Consider the following 15,415-nt stretch of genomic DNA (forward strand, 5'->3'; position numbering starts at 1 on the left):
GGAAAGAAGGTGACTGAGCAACCTAGTTCCTGAGTTAATTGGCTTACAGACATCAAGTTATACTTGAATTCTGGTAGATAGAATACATTTGAAATAACATTGTTGTCTGATAGAACACACGAGCCAACATGAGTCACCTGAGTGGTATCATCATTAGGCAGATATACAGTCTTAGGGATCTCTAGTTTTGTCACAGAGTCTTTTATGAACATGTCCAAATTAGAGATCATATGATTTGTAGCACCAGTATCTATAATCCACACACTATCATTTGCAGATACAAAGAAAGTTCTACCTACAGTGTGAGCAGCAAGTGTGGTTTTGTAGTCAGGCTCTTTCTTCTGCCGATAGCTTTTAAGAATGTGATCATATTGGTCCTTGGTGAATGTACAACCTTTAAGCAACTGCTTGACCTCCAACTCAGCCTGACTTTCTTGTTGTTTTTGATGACTTGAACTCTCACCAGGTTCAATATGAAGCTGAGCTATATCAAGTTTCTCTACCTAGCCTGGTGCAGGTACATTAGTATTACCTCCATAAGAGAAGTGAGCTTGACCAGAATTTTCAGAAGAAGCACCTTGTATCTTTCTCTTAGACTTGAAATCAAGTGGATAGCCAACTACTCTATAACAAAATTCTTTGTTGTGACCTTTACACTTACAGAAGTCACAAATCATCAATGAATTCTTCTTGAACCTCTGGTTGACACCTGAAGTAGTGCCAATTTTAGAATACATGGCCATAGATTCCATACTTACTGAACTCAGCCCCATACTGTTGGTATGAGACACCACTGCCTTTTGACTTTCATCCCCTAATATTATAGTATATGCATGATTAATGGTTGGTAATGGATCCATCATCAGAATTTGGCTTCTCGCTTGATGATAGGATTCATTAAGTCCCATCAAAAACTGATAGAGTTTTTGCCTGCTCATGTGAGCTACAAAACCCTTTGACTTATCACAATTATAGCAGGGAGCAGGAACTAAAGCTTCAAACCCATCCCATAAGGTTTTGAGATTAGTGTAATACACAGACACTGAGGATGTGCCCTCCTGCAGAGATGCAATATCTTTGTGAAGACTATAGGTCCTTGACCCATCTACCTTGTTAAATCTTTCTTTTAAGTTGTTCTAGACTTGTAGAACACTGGTTGCAAATGCAATACCACTGAGAAGACTCTTTGAAACCAAGTTCATCAACTAGGATAATACAATTGCATTAACTCTTTCCCATTCCCCCCACAAACCTTCAGTATACAGTTTATTTCTACACGATCCATCAATTAGCCCTATTTTGTTTCTTCCTAATAGAGCAAGAGTCATAGATCTACTCCATAACGTGTAGTTCTCAACTCCCAGAAATTGAAACGAAATCAGACTAACTCCACTTATATCAGTAGGACTAAGAAAAAGAGGGTGATTGTAGTCAATACCTTGACTGATGCTTGAACTCCCATGCACAGACATAGATCCACCCATATTTTCACCATTGTTGCGACCTTGAGACTGATCCTTAGTTGATCTATCACTTGGCATTGTAACTGAATCTTCGACAGAATTTTGTTGCGGAAAAACAAAAAACTCAACCCAATTAGCTATGGAATCGTGATGCACTTGGATCTAGATCTAGATCTGCAGCTACTACTTGTGCAAATCAGCAAACACAATCCTTTGCTCTTCAAACCAAATCACTTGTCACAGTTAAACATTGTGTATGGCTCTGATACCATGAAATAAACTGTAAAGCTTTAACAAGGAATTGAAAAGAAGAGAAGCTCCATTGATTTGAGCTCAAAGGCTAAGTAATACATCAGTAGGATCATCTATTTATAGTTCACCATCACACACTCTGTAACTAATCTAGTAACTAACTTTCTGATTGTTAGTTATAACAGAATTAGCTAAATGACACTACTGCCCTTAACTACTTTTAACTATCTAACTCTCCTACACTCTACTACAATTGATTATATCTCATTAGTAGTGTTTGCATTTTTTTTTAATTATTAGATTTTAAATTAATTTTAATCATTTGTGAATTATCTTCTTTTGGTGTTGACACGTAGGTGTTATCACCTCTTATATATATGTAAATACAATAGTATTTGACACATATTACCTAGTACGCAAAATACAGTATAAATCTATATAGATATGTAGATAATAAAAGTATAGAATTTTATTAAATTAAATAGATTTGAACTTTAAAAAACCGTAAAAAGATAATTAATATAAACAAACAGCAAAATAGAAAATAACTATCCGAATTTAATATTTTTTTAAAAAAAAAAACTAAAAGTTTAAGAAAAATAATTTTTTTTCTCCAAAATATCAATTAAAATTTTTTTAAAATGTAAAAATTAATAGCAACATTGACTAAGGTATGTCGACATCTCCATTTCTAAACCATCTCAAGTCTTTCATCATCTTCGTCACTATTCATATTTGTTTTATTCTTGCAAAACAAAATAATTATTGAAATCGTCAAAAAAGAAAATACAAAACCAACATAAATTAGGAACATTAACCTAAATTTAAATACCAATTGAACTAATAAATCACATAAAATGGATCATTTTAATATTTGTTTTAAAAATGAATAGAAAAGGGCTAGATTATAGAAATAAAAAAGAAAATAGCATATGAACGAAATAATTATCATAGTAGCCATTTATATACTTAAAATATAACATACATGATCCACTGACTTGAAATTCTTCGAAATTCCTCCATTTCTCTATCATCAATTTCTTTCTCTTCCTCATCGCATTGGAGAGGTAGTGATCCCTTCAATCATAAAAAATAATTGCAAACCAAACAATTTAGATAGAGGGCTTATATAAACGTACAATAAATTAATATACTAACTCTTTCTTTTATGATCTTAGTGAGTACAATCATATTTTTATTTGGATGTTATTTTTCTTAACACATGTCTGAAATTCTATTTTTGAAGAGGTGATTTTAAGAAGGTATGAATGATAAAGTTAAGAATAATATTCTTTTCAAAGACGTTCTTATAAAATTTAGATAATTATTAAGGATAAGGTTAGTTATTTTTTGAATTTTAAATTTTAAATTAATTTTTTAGGTAGTTAATTTTGTGCATTTTTCAAGGACCCACGTTTTATCTTCCTCATTTTATTTTTTTAGATCGACAGTTTTTTTCTTTCTATTTTTAAGATTTCTTTATTAATAAGTATAAACTATTAGAAATTGGCTATTTTTAAGTTTATTGTATTTTTTTTTTATTTTTCATTTGAATATATTTACTCTAAATATTTTGATTTTGAGTGAGAAAGTAGTACGTAGTGGAGTCATATTAATATCTAGTTTTTGTTGTTTCTTTTTTGTGTATTTTTAATTTGTTTTTAATTTGCTTCTTTATTATTTTTAAAACAATTAAATAAACTTCAATCAATAGAGTCCAAAATAACATAAACTTTAGTCACGTGCACAATTAGTTATCTTTTAAAAAAATTTAAAAAGAGTATTATTAACTATGGTAACTATCTTTAAAAATATTATGTTAAATAGTATATGTAGTTTTTTTTTTTTAAAACGTTTTAAAATTTAACTGATTTGCAATTTAATTTTTTAGATTTAACTTTTTTAAATTTCATTTTTTTTAAGTAAATAATTGAGAAATTTTGTAATGCTGACATGTGACATTTTTTACCTCTCCTATTATATATAGATAGATATAGATGGATAATCATTTATTATTAATTATTTAAAATTATATTTACTTACAATAGAATTAAATAGGGCTAAATCAAAGTATGGACATGTGTATATATTAATTATTGATTATTTAAATTATTTAATAATAATTTATTATTGGGTATTTGAAATTTTGTGCAACTACCGTATAATTAATTGGGTCTAATAAATGGGTCTAATTGTAATTATTGACACATGTATATATTTATTTAATTAATTATTGATTATTTAAAATTAGTTAACTTTTAAAATTATAAAAATTTGTATTGTTGACATGTGTCATTCTAATTCTAATTATTGACATGTGTCTATATTTATTTATTTATTTATTTAATTATTGATTATTAATTATTTAAAAATCTGAAAATTTTGTGGTGTTGACATGTGTCATTTTTTCTTCTCTTTTTATATATAGACTAGGGTGGGGAGGCCCATGGCAAGCACGGGCCCAATAGTCAAAATATTATGGTTGTAAAAATATTGTAATATTAATGAATCAAGGGTCAGGGCATTTGTAGAAGATAGATAATATCATATATTATATTATGTACTAGTACAAATATTCAGAATATGTACAATAGACATCAGTATGATGTCGAGTTGAACGATTCGCACATACTAACTAATGGAATATAACCAAAATAATATAGTACATGTTGCAGTATCATATTTAGAGGACACTGCAGTTTGCTTGTCCATAGCTAACCTTCTTCATGCAATAAACCAGAGCATAGGGAGAGTCATTCATTATATTGTCCCTATCATAAGCAAAAGTGACAAAATGGTGTGAGGGAGTTCCTGCAATTACACAGTTTAAAGTATGTTAGAAAGTGCAAATATGGCAACAGATAGCAAAGTTATTTTAATATAGGGATCAAATAGAAAGAAATTCATGGAATCATCATAAAAGTGATAGATTTGTTGTTGAATCTGTGTGTGATTGGCCTAATAGTGTATGGTGAATGAGGTTAGCTAGTAGACAGAAACCTCGTTCCTATTCTTCCTATTGATAACTCTGTATTATAGTGTATGACATCATAACAAAGTAGAATAAGAAAAATGTAGAAGAATGTATGCAGTGCAACTTATCCAGAAAAACATGTAAATAGGCTTATATTGGAGTGTGAAATGATAAATAATAACGAAAGAGCAAAAGGAGGCTACAGTTTTATGCTATCACAAACACACAGCAGACATAAGGATTTCTTTGACTGTGATTTATATGAATGTCAGCAACATTGTTCATAATAAAATGTCAGAAGTGTAATTATGTTTTTTAGTGTTGAAAGGTAGTTTGATTGGATGTGAGTTGAGCTGTTGCAAGGAGTAGAAATAGTAAGGAGTAAAAAATTAGTGTCAGTGTGCAAAAGAGCTGCTGCTAACTGTGCTAATTCAACAGTTATCATGAGATGAGGAATTAAAAAGAAAATGTTAACCAATTGATTTGAGCATGGACATGAACATGAATAGAGAGTTTTTAGCCCTGAATTAATGTGAGACTTTGCAATGTTATGTCAGACATAAACATAAAAAATTTGTGAAATTTGAAAGCAGATAAGAGCAAGTGCGAAAGCAGCACTATAACATAAGTATGACACTTACAATGTTTTACAGGAACTATATGGATACGAAAAGAAAGTAAACTATAGCTAAAAGTAGAGACTTTTAGCAGCAATTTTTGAAATAATTCTAAATATGTGGAATTGGTAATCATTCTGAGCTATAGTTTGGTGTGAAAGTGAGATGTAGACTGACCTTTTAGACCTTTTTTGTAGGTGTGAGTGGTTCAAATTTTGGCAGTGCATTTGAAGAACCAGTTGCAGTAGTTGTTGCCATCACTTCTACCTCACTTATTTCCAAAGGCTTTATCTTTTTAGAAGTCCTATCAGTGGTGGTCTTTGGAGCATGTTGTTTTTCCATGTAGGAAAGAATGGACAAAGTTGCATGCGTGGTATTTGAGCTGCCCCAAGATGACTTCCTTAGCTGAATTTCGAATACTTTGTTTGACAACATCTCATGGACATGATTAAGAGACAATGATTGTCGCTGTAAATGTAACAAGTTAGAACAAACAGTTTAGAATAAAGCATATGCGGTAAAGTGTTTGTGCTGAAGATATATGGTATTATGACAATAAGTGTGTAGAAGTAGCCAGTGGGAATGAGAGATAACCTTAGTGCAGGTTATGTCAAATATGTCTTCTGCTGTCATGGACGGTAATTTTTCTCCTAATTCAGCAGAGATAGATGTTGTGGTTGTAGCAGTATCGTCAATAAGATCAATTTGGAAGCTACAGCTGAAATGAAGGCAAGTTTGAAATATGTGTATACTATACGCTATATTTTGTAGAAAGTGTAATTTAGAAGTCAAAAGTATAGTACCGAGGCACTAAGGTTGTTTTCCGATTGCATTTTGGGCATTCAAAATCCTTTCTATCCTTTGTCCGCTTCTTCTGTTTGCATCCTGAGCATTCAAGCACACAAAAGTCTTGGAATTCATCTAATACGGCCATCTCTGCTTCAACATAGAACACTCCCATCTGTGGGAAGTTTTGATTATTTAGGCAAAGCTACAGAATGAGAAACTGAATAAGGATACTGGCAAATGAGCAGGTTCAAGTATGACTTACAGAAGGTGCTGATGAGATTTCTGCAATAGAGATAAGTTGTTGGCCAGCAGTAGTGACTATCATGGGAGCGATAGATGAGCTTGTTGAGGTTTTCTCTGATGGACAACTTAACAACATTGTTTTGTTTTCTTTTGCCCTATTGTTAGAACAGATAATATGTTTAGTAGGTTCTTTACATGCAATTTAAAGCTATAGAATAAATATGAAATGTGAGTACCAATTGATGAGTGCCACTGCCTGTGGGTAATTCGAATTCACACGTACTGTGGAATTGTACCTAGTTTGCAGTGACAACCCTGTATAACACATAGGTTGTATATTGTTTTGTTATTATATAAAATTATGTTGGTAAGAAGTTGAGCACATACGTACCTTGATAAGTAGAGATTCCTATACTTCTTCCGAGGATTACAAGCAGATCTGCCTCTGTTGCCATTTTAGAGGCAATTTCATGTCCTTCTATTTCTCCGAAATCCTCCCATAGAGTGAAGAGAAACTGATTTTTCCTGACAGTGTGAGAACATAAGGACAGAAGAGTAAGTACTATGATAATGCATAGACGAAAATTGATGATGTCAGCATAGAAAGGCAAAAAGTGGTTAATGAGTCAAAATATTTGCAGAAAATGGGAAAATAGAATGTCAAATGTTATACTTACTGATTGTCACAAAGGGTAATTTCTCGACACCTATGATGACTGCGACCTGCGTTTTTTTGAGGACCACAACGAAGAACGATTGCCAGTATATCTGCGTATATAATACATAATGAATTGTTGCAAGTGTTCTGCAGCAGTACAGATGTATATTTCAGTCTGATAATAGCTATTACGATGGATATACCTATTTCAACAGCAGAATCAACCATCAGATGAGGAATGCAGTCAAAGCTTGTGATATTCAGCTTGGTTGGCAGTGGAAGTGGTTTTTCAACTTCATGAGATGGTTTGATTTGTTCAATTACTGTTTCTTTGTCAAGAATCCAGTAAAATTTATGTATTGGCTTGCCGTATGAAGTTGGTGAGACTTTCACTCTTGCAGTAGAGATGAGGTAGGTATGGAGGAGTTTAAGCTTATCTGCATATTGCTCAATTTCGTCAGCGTACATAACAACCTTAATTTGGCATTCCTAAAAGTAAGAGTTATAGAAAGTTGAGATTAACTAAGTTGAGAGGAAAAGAGCAATAGTGATAACATAAAATATAATAATGACCTGACCTCTTCATCTTCCAAAATTAAATTTTGGAATGTACATTTCTTGTCAAGGCTTTCTCGTGGGCGTCCTATTTCGACAATTTGAACTTTGCAAATCCAATCTCGTGTTGCTGGTTCTATTTGGGCGATGTTCACTCTTAGTACCATGTTTGTAGGAAATATAGTTAACCAAATAGTAGTATCTGCAGGATAACATGAATATTATGAACAGGGCTGATTAAATGAGAGACATGGAACATTGTTTCATCTGTTTAGACAAAAGGGAAAAACGAATTGAATGAAAGCAGCACTGTGGAGTAAAATGCACCTTCTAGCTGCATAAATGAGCTTCTGATGTAGAAACAAAGCATTAAGAAACTCTTGTAAAAGCAAGTTAGGACAAACACTGAACATAAAGTACAAACTCATAAAAGATCACATAGCATGTATCATTCTATTGACTTTTCCTGGCATCTTCATCGGGTAACCATTTACGTGCTATTAGTTCTTTGTCAATCATGAGATACAGCTGTAGAATTGTAGAATGCGGAAGTAGGAGATTGATAATCGGATACAAACAAAGCAGTTACAGCCAAAATGAGCAAACAAAGTATACTACTTCAGAGTTGTACCTCTTACTATTGGGTCGTATGAGATATAAACTGCGGAAACATAATAAACTTTGTATGTTCCAAACAAAAACAAAATGAAGAACAAATGAAAAGAAAAACAACAGTGTTGTCATAGTAGAAGTAGAGTCATGTGTAAATCTGTTAGGGCCCTTTAGCGGAGCTCAATGAAGACATAAAATCAGTTAGCAGGCATTATTAATGTGCAAAGTACAATTGGACAATTCTTTTTTCACAGAAAATCTGTTACAGGGATAGAAAATGTTGCAGAATATTAAAACAGCAACAATTATCTCTGAAACTTGAGTGGAACCACTATACATTTGGGAAAAACAATATGAAAATCTTTACTGAAGCCAGTATGTGATGGCTTAGCCTTAGCAAAAATGTTTCCTATTTTTCATAGAAACTAAACTTTCATGCTACTATTTAAAATTTCAATAAAAAGAAAGCAAAAAAAAAGACAAAAGAAAACAGCTATCCTGCAGATATTTTGATGACGTTGGGCATCAAGGTAAAAGCATACTCCTGGGCCCATGGTATAACTATGAAAGATTGAATAGTATTGAAAGCATTAAATACGAGCCATCAAACAGGAAACTCATAAGGGAGGCTATTACTTTGGGTTTTACATTTGCAATATCAGTACAAATGTAATACCACAGTAATTGACGTCCAACTAATAACTATAATTTTTAGCTATTTTGATTTTCTGTTTTGGTGACAAGCAGAATCTGGAAGAAAAATTGAAAATGGGAAGAGGGAAAAGATGAAAAGGGAAGAAATAATACCTGAGAAAGGGAGCAAAATTTGTTCTTCAATGAAAGGCTATTAAATTTGTGTTGTATGAGTAATATATATATAAGGGTAATATTATATTATATATATATAAAAATATGTATTACCTTACCCTTATCTAATTTGTTATTTTTTTTTATTTTACAAATATAGAAATTATAAAGGACAAAAAAACTACATGTGTCTTGTTAGAAATTCATGGGGTTTTGGTTGCCAATGAAATTGTGCCAAAAAAGAGAGAAAATCAGTACATTTGGTAGTCAAAAAAGGGACAGAATCATTACATTTGACTACCTAATGTAATGATTTTGTCTGTTTTTTGGCATTATTTCATTGGCAACCAAAACTGCATGAATTTTTATGAAGACAATTGTAGTTTAATTGTTCTTTCTGAATAAGGATAAAAAATATTTATGTATCTATATATCTATCTATCTATGTATATATATATACTATATATATATATATATATACACACACACACATCAAATCATGTGTCATCTGGTTAGTATGGTAGCAAAAATAGTATAGGATTAGCATTTTGTTTTTAGTGTAAAATTGAATGTAGGAACTATTAGGGTAAAGGTAGATAATGCATTTCGCTAAAAGTAAAATACATTTGAATGCCTAATAAGTTGACAAACACACAGAGATCACTACTGCTCTATTGGTATAACAAAAATAATGTAATTTAGATTCTTCATTTGCAATATATGTTGAACAATGGATCTAAAAACATTTAGAAATTAAGTAAATCATTAGTGCTAACCTGAGATACCATTGTTTGAATTGTTGCTTTAAGACATTGAATAAGTTTTTTTGGTTGTGCGTCTGACTTTAGCAGGAAACATGTATATGCCTTATGCAGTACTCCTTCAGTGGGAAGAAAGTTTGTAATATTAGTTGAGAAATGTTCAGAAGAAATAAAGCCTGAAAGGGATTTTGAAAACAAATAGAAAATTGTGGAACCTGCTGCAGTATTGGTACTTCAGCATCTACATTAGCGATGAGGTGCCAACTGATTAAAGTAGTGCGTACAATGTCATTGTTGCATCACTTTGGTGATGTTCCTATAGATTCTTATTATCTTCATGGTAAGAAGTTGAGTGAGCACATTCATCTTTCCTCCAAATTGAAAACGGTTGGCCTACAATGGAAGAGAAAGTATGTGCTTTAGGATATATATATGTTTGTCTTCTCAAAATTAGGAAGAAGAACAAGTTAAAAGCTGCAATGAAAATAACAGAATGTATGGTCTAATTGACTGTGTTCTTTAAATATATATGAACTTTCTCTTTCAACTGATGACATATGAAATACAGAAGAGTACAGAAAGCTAGTGTTTACAATGAACATGTGTGCTATAGTCTTAAATTATAAGCAAAGTAAATACTTGAAATATATAATATGACACTGTGCAAAAATTTAATGTAAAATTAGATATTATATACCTTTGAGTAATGAATATTTTCACTGCCTTTGTCTTTTCCTTTACTACATCCAAAACTTCAATGATACTCCTTGTAGCTTTCTCCTATAGTAAGGGAAATTCATTAATGTGTATTTCACATTATTAGGGACTTTAAATGTGAATGATTCGAGCCTATATGATTACAGGCAGAATTAAGTATACTAAGTGGAACAAGCTCTGGCATTGAGATGTCGACGTAATAGGTGATGGTTTATTCTGAAGGAACACAGTAGATTGTGGTAGAGTTATACTTTGACGGCCAGAGTTAGTCTTTGTAAAATGGACAGCAGCAAGATTTTGGGGAAGAGCATGTGTTTGAGCAGAGTATTCTGCCTGGCGTAGTGCCAGAAAAGCTACCCTTTTTCAGTTGGTATTTTATGGTAAGAAATTGGGTTTCTCAGATTTTTGGCATCCTTTTTGGTAGTATCTGTTTGTTCAGGCAGGATTGCATTCATTTTTTCTTTAGTGCTAGACATCTGAGGGCAAGTATTTAGCGAAGTTCTTTTATTGAAGGTAATATGTTGGTGTTCAATTAGGGTCAGTCAACACAGAATAACATAGTACAATGTAGACTGAAGAATACAGCAGAACAGTAACAGAGGTAAAAAAACTACAGAGCAGGAAAATGTAGAAACTTACGTTTGTCAGTGAGAAGTTTGTTCTCTATTTCACCAGCTGAAGAAGTGTGAGTTTGAAAATCCTACATAAGGTGTAGCAAGTATGCAGTGTATTAGTTAAAACTATGCAAAAGCGAAGATTCAAATGAAGATTGCATTCTTGAGACCACTCTAATTAAGTAAAAGGTCAAATGACTGCCTACCAAAAGTAGAGCATATATTAAAAGGCACATATGTGGTAAAGGCGCAAATAGCAGTCGTGTGTGAGGGTCAAGCATATATGTGGTTAATACATTGGGTAAAGTTGTTGGATCTTCGGATAATTCCCAAAGTTAACTGTCTCTTTAGTGTAGAGGACCTGGAGAAAGAAGATCGTCTCGTTGTTTCAGCTAAACTACTGTAGTTTATTTTGCAAATTAAGAAGTTGTTCTTTCCCGTTGAATTATCTTTCACTCACCTATTGACTACATATTTGTTATGGACATCAGCAATGTAGAAATCCCAGAAGCAGTAAGACATATACTGGAGTTTTCGTCTAGTTTGACACAACATATATACTGTAAATCAATACTAACTAAGCCAATTAACGAAAAAATTGACTGACATTTGCGCATTAGTACAGGGAACTACTACAGTATACTACTTTGATTTGTTTAGAGGGCATTACCTTTATATCATATAACCCATTTAGGTATAATTACATTTGATAAGAGCCCTTTTGTTTCCAGTGAAATGAATATAGAGAGTAGAAGAGAATGACCAAATATACAGTAAGATTTGCTTATGTAAAAGGACACGAACTTAGTAGGCAATTTACTCCTAACAAGCTAGACACTTTTCTCATCACAACAATTGCTTTGACTTGATGATTTTATAATATGTCTATGTCATTGATTGCACTGTGTATAATTAAGAAGTCATTTAATTTGATAAGAACTACAAGAGAGCAAACAGAGATCCAACTAATTGTCCAGGAAAGAGAGGAAAATGAGCAGAGCAAAGGTAGGCAGCATACCTTTGTTAGCTTGGAAGATCGATGAACTCCAAAGAAGCTTTGCATATTCACAAATGTAGAGGAAGAAACAAATAACAGGTGGCAGCTGCAATGGAGGTACCAAATAGGTGTCAACAGAAGAGAGCCTTGAGTTGTTGCAATGTTTAAATGACGCGGAAACCAAAAAGGCAAAATAGAAGTGGCCTTCATTTTTTATGTATTTACAGAAGTAGTCTTAAACGTACAAGAGTAAGCAATTTATTGATTTGGTCGGACTGAGGAAACCCTCACTTATTAAGAATGGTAATTTACTCCTAACAAGCTACACACTTTTCTCATGACAACAATTGCCTTGAGTTGATGATTTTATAATATGTCTATGTCATTGATTGCACTGTGTATAATTAAGAAGTCATTTAATTTGATTAGAACTACAAGAGAGCAAACAGAGATCCAACTAATTGTCCAGGAAAGAGAAGAAAATGAGCAGAGCAAAGGCAGGCAGCATACCTTTGTTAGCTTGGAAGATCGATGAACTCCAAAGAAGCTTTGTATATTCACACAGAATATGCTTAAGAGAAAAAAAGTATGTACTTTTGATGGAACTCACAGAGTTAGTTAAGTTAGTGTTCAAACTCTATCTGCCCTGGTGGGACCATGTAGTCTATTAGTTAATTCATCACGTTGTTGATATAAATGGTAGATCTTTTTGTGGCCTACTTCTGCAGTATAGCAGATCAGCAGGACTGCACGATGATATGTGCTTTGCTTGTGAAATTGCAGTCATATGGATGGAGAATGAACTGAGACAAAAAGGAAGGGCAGTTATTATGTACGTAGAAAGTTAGCATGAGAACTAAGGTTGTGACTAAACTACATGGAGCTAAAATGTACCTTCTACTCCTCTCTCTAGCTGAGTTCATTTGCTGCCTTTTGAGCACTAAGAAATTGACAATTCTAATCCCCAAAAGTGTGAAGTTGGTACAATAATTTAAACAGGTTGAGAGAGCAATTGAAAAGGCTAGTTTGCGTTTACTTTTCAATTAATGTTATGTGATACAAGGTAAAGACCCTATGCTCTTCCACTAAGGTGAAGCTGCAATGAAGTATGGTTGATAAAGTTTGTTAAATGAACAATAATAAATTCTATAGAGAATGAAGACGTTTGGACTCTTCTGTTGATACACTATGCAACATATAGAAGCAAATATCTTGGTCAAGTTACATACAAAAAGGATTGATATTGTCAAGACAGAACCAAAACGATTGATATTCTCACTTGTCAAAGAGAAACAAGTTGAGATATGGGTTGAATGCCACAAATAAGAACAGAAATGTAAGAATAAGCGTGAGAAATCATCTGTACATACTTGCTCTGAATACCGTCTTTTATTTTCTATGTTGGAAACATTGGTATTCATTTGAGCCGAACCACCAGCAGAAGGCATGGGATGCAATGTCTGGACATCAGGACAATTAACCAGATTCATTTTTGTAGAAATGAAGTCCGTCTTACCACTGCCTGCAGCTACAGTCATGTGACCAAGTTAATCGTAGACTTTGAAATTAAAAACAAAGGTATACAAACCACATCCACTGCACGCAATTACCGTATCAGTGTCTACCACATTTCCAGTTCCACATAAATACTTAAGAGTTAGCTTTAGGTCCAAAGCCAAAAACAAATTACAACATGCATGCATAGATAAGTAAAGCTTAAGCATAGCAGAAAAACCATCACTCAATAACTGTAACTCCCTAACCGAAATTGAAAACCATACAGAAATTGAGTACATAACTGTAAAAAAAAGGTCAACAAGACAGATATAAGCATAATAATACCTTCATCTCTTCATTTACCACTGCCATTTCCATTTCCATTTGCAGTTGAATCAACCGATGGAGGCCTAGGTGGTGACAACTGCTTTTCTTGAAGATGTCCATCAACACCGGAAGCTTTACTATTCACTTCTACAACATCATCATCCTCGGCTTCCAAATATTGTAGCATTTTTTGGATCAGTGAGACATCCACAACATGATTTTTAGCAGCTTCTTCCTCCTAAAGTGATACTGTACTTTCAAACTCTTTGAACTTTTCCAAATACATGTTTAGTTTTGCCTCAACTTCAGCTTCTTAATTTTTTAGCTCCTGATTTTTCCTCTGCATATCCTTCAATCGATGGAGAATCGATTGAAGGATATGTAGAGGAAAAATGAGGAGCTAAAAAATGAAAAAGCTAAAGTTGAGGCAAAACTGAAGTTGTATTTGGAAAAGTTGAAAGAGTTGGAAAGTAGAGTATCACTTCAGGAGGAAGAAGCTGCTAAAAATCATGTTGTGGATGTCTGAGTGATCGAAAAAATGGTAGAAGAATTGGAAGCGAAGGATGATGATGTTGTAGAAGTGAATAGTAAAGCTTATGGTGCTGAGGGAGATCTTTCTGAAAAGGATCTCTGCTAAATCTGACCCAGTTTTTACAGAATCAAAATCTCTCTTAAGATTTTGAATTTTTATCCACAGGTGTTTTTCACGGTCCGTTAAAATTCCTTTAACCAGAGAGAACTCCTTCTGACGAAAAGCCAATCTTAGATATGAAATTAGTTCTGATATAGAGGAAGTTTGCGAAATAGAGGAGGAAACCATTGGTTTCAAATCGTACGCCTTTCCTGAGTTTCATGTGCTTATGGTAAGCGAGTTAATCACCGATTTTATCTCAGCACTCATGGGAAAACCTATTGAGAGTAAAAAACCTAAAATTTTGTCAAAAGAAAAGAGAGTTGTTACTGTTTCGCGAGATGAACTGTGAGAGTGAACCTCTAGTGTCGCTGAAGAAGACGGCTGGCGAGTGGTTAGTCAGGAGAATTTTGCCATTTCTGTTTCAGGTGGAAAGTCTCGTAGGACAAGGAAACCAATTAGAAATGACAACTGATATATAGTTACAAAATATCATCAATGGCGGCTTAACCCTAAAAGCCCAAATTGAGTTAGGTCAAATACGAAAACATACCGAAGATGCAAAAAAGGGAAAAAATTAAAATTCGAGCAAGAGACAAGATTAAGCGATGTAAAATATATTAATAATGAAAATGACTATATTAACAAAAATACCTTCCCTCACAATGTCAGCTCATATCGTAAGAGATAAAGGTTGATTGGCCAGGACATGGGCCATGTGATAGGGCAATAAAAGACACTTCATTTGAACATGATTATGTTAACACTTTAAGAGTGAATCTATTTTGTAGCTCAATTACTATCTTCCATGTCTTGATATTCAAGAATTCAATGGCAAAAAATTGATTGGATTTGGAGAAAATACCGATCCACAAATCATATTGATATTAAAGTCCAACAA

General features: G+C 33.1%; 1 protein-coding gene across 3 annotated transcripts in view; it reads right to left on the bottom strand.

Annotated features, from left to right (window-relative positions):
* Window positions 1-11,157, bottom strand: part of LOC125863288 (replication protein A 70 kDa DNA-binding subunit B-like) — a 43,641-nt gene extending 32,484 nt beyond the window's left edge. The window contains exons 1-10 of one of the 3 annotated variants that reach the window (XM_049543472.1): window positions 11,088-11,157; window positions 7,575-7,753; window positions 7,200-7,485; window positions 7,016-7,106; window positions 6,730-6,863; window positions 6,575-6,653; window positions 6,358-6,493; window positions 6,110-6,267; window positions 5,901-6,024; window positions 5,487-5,774 (exon numbers count right to left, since the gene is read on the bottom strand). In XM_049543472.1, the coding sequence (XP_049399429.1) occupies window positions 5,487-5,774; window positions 5,901-6,024; window positions 6,110-6,267; window positions 6,358-6,493; window positions 6,575-6,653; window positions 6,730-6,863; window positions 7,016-7,106; window positions 7,200-7,485; window positions 7,575-7,718 (1,440 nt within the window). In that variant the 5' untranslated portion in view covers window positions 7,719-7,753; window positions 11,088-11,157. Of the gene's footprint in view, window positions 1-5,486; window positions 5,775-5,900; window positions 6,025-6,109; window positions 6,268-6,357; window positions 6,494-6,574; window positions 6,654-6,729; window positions 6,864-7,015; window positions 7,107-7,199; window positions 7,486-7,574; window positions 7,754-8,970; window positions 9,025-11,087 lie in introns of those variants that run through there. The other 2 variants (XM_049543470.1, XM_049543471.1) reach the window with 2 other exon arrangements.
* Window positions 11,158-15,415: the final 4,258 nt, after the last annotated feature.

Source organism: Solanum stenotomum, chromosome 4 (assembly GCF_019186545.1).
Source record: "Solanum stenotomum isolate F172 chromosome 4, ASM1918654v1, whole genome shotgun sequence".
NCBI lineage: Eukaryota > Viridiplantae > Streptophyta > Magnoliopsida > Solanales > Solanaceae > Solanum > Solanum stenotomum.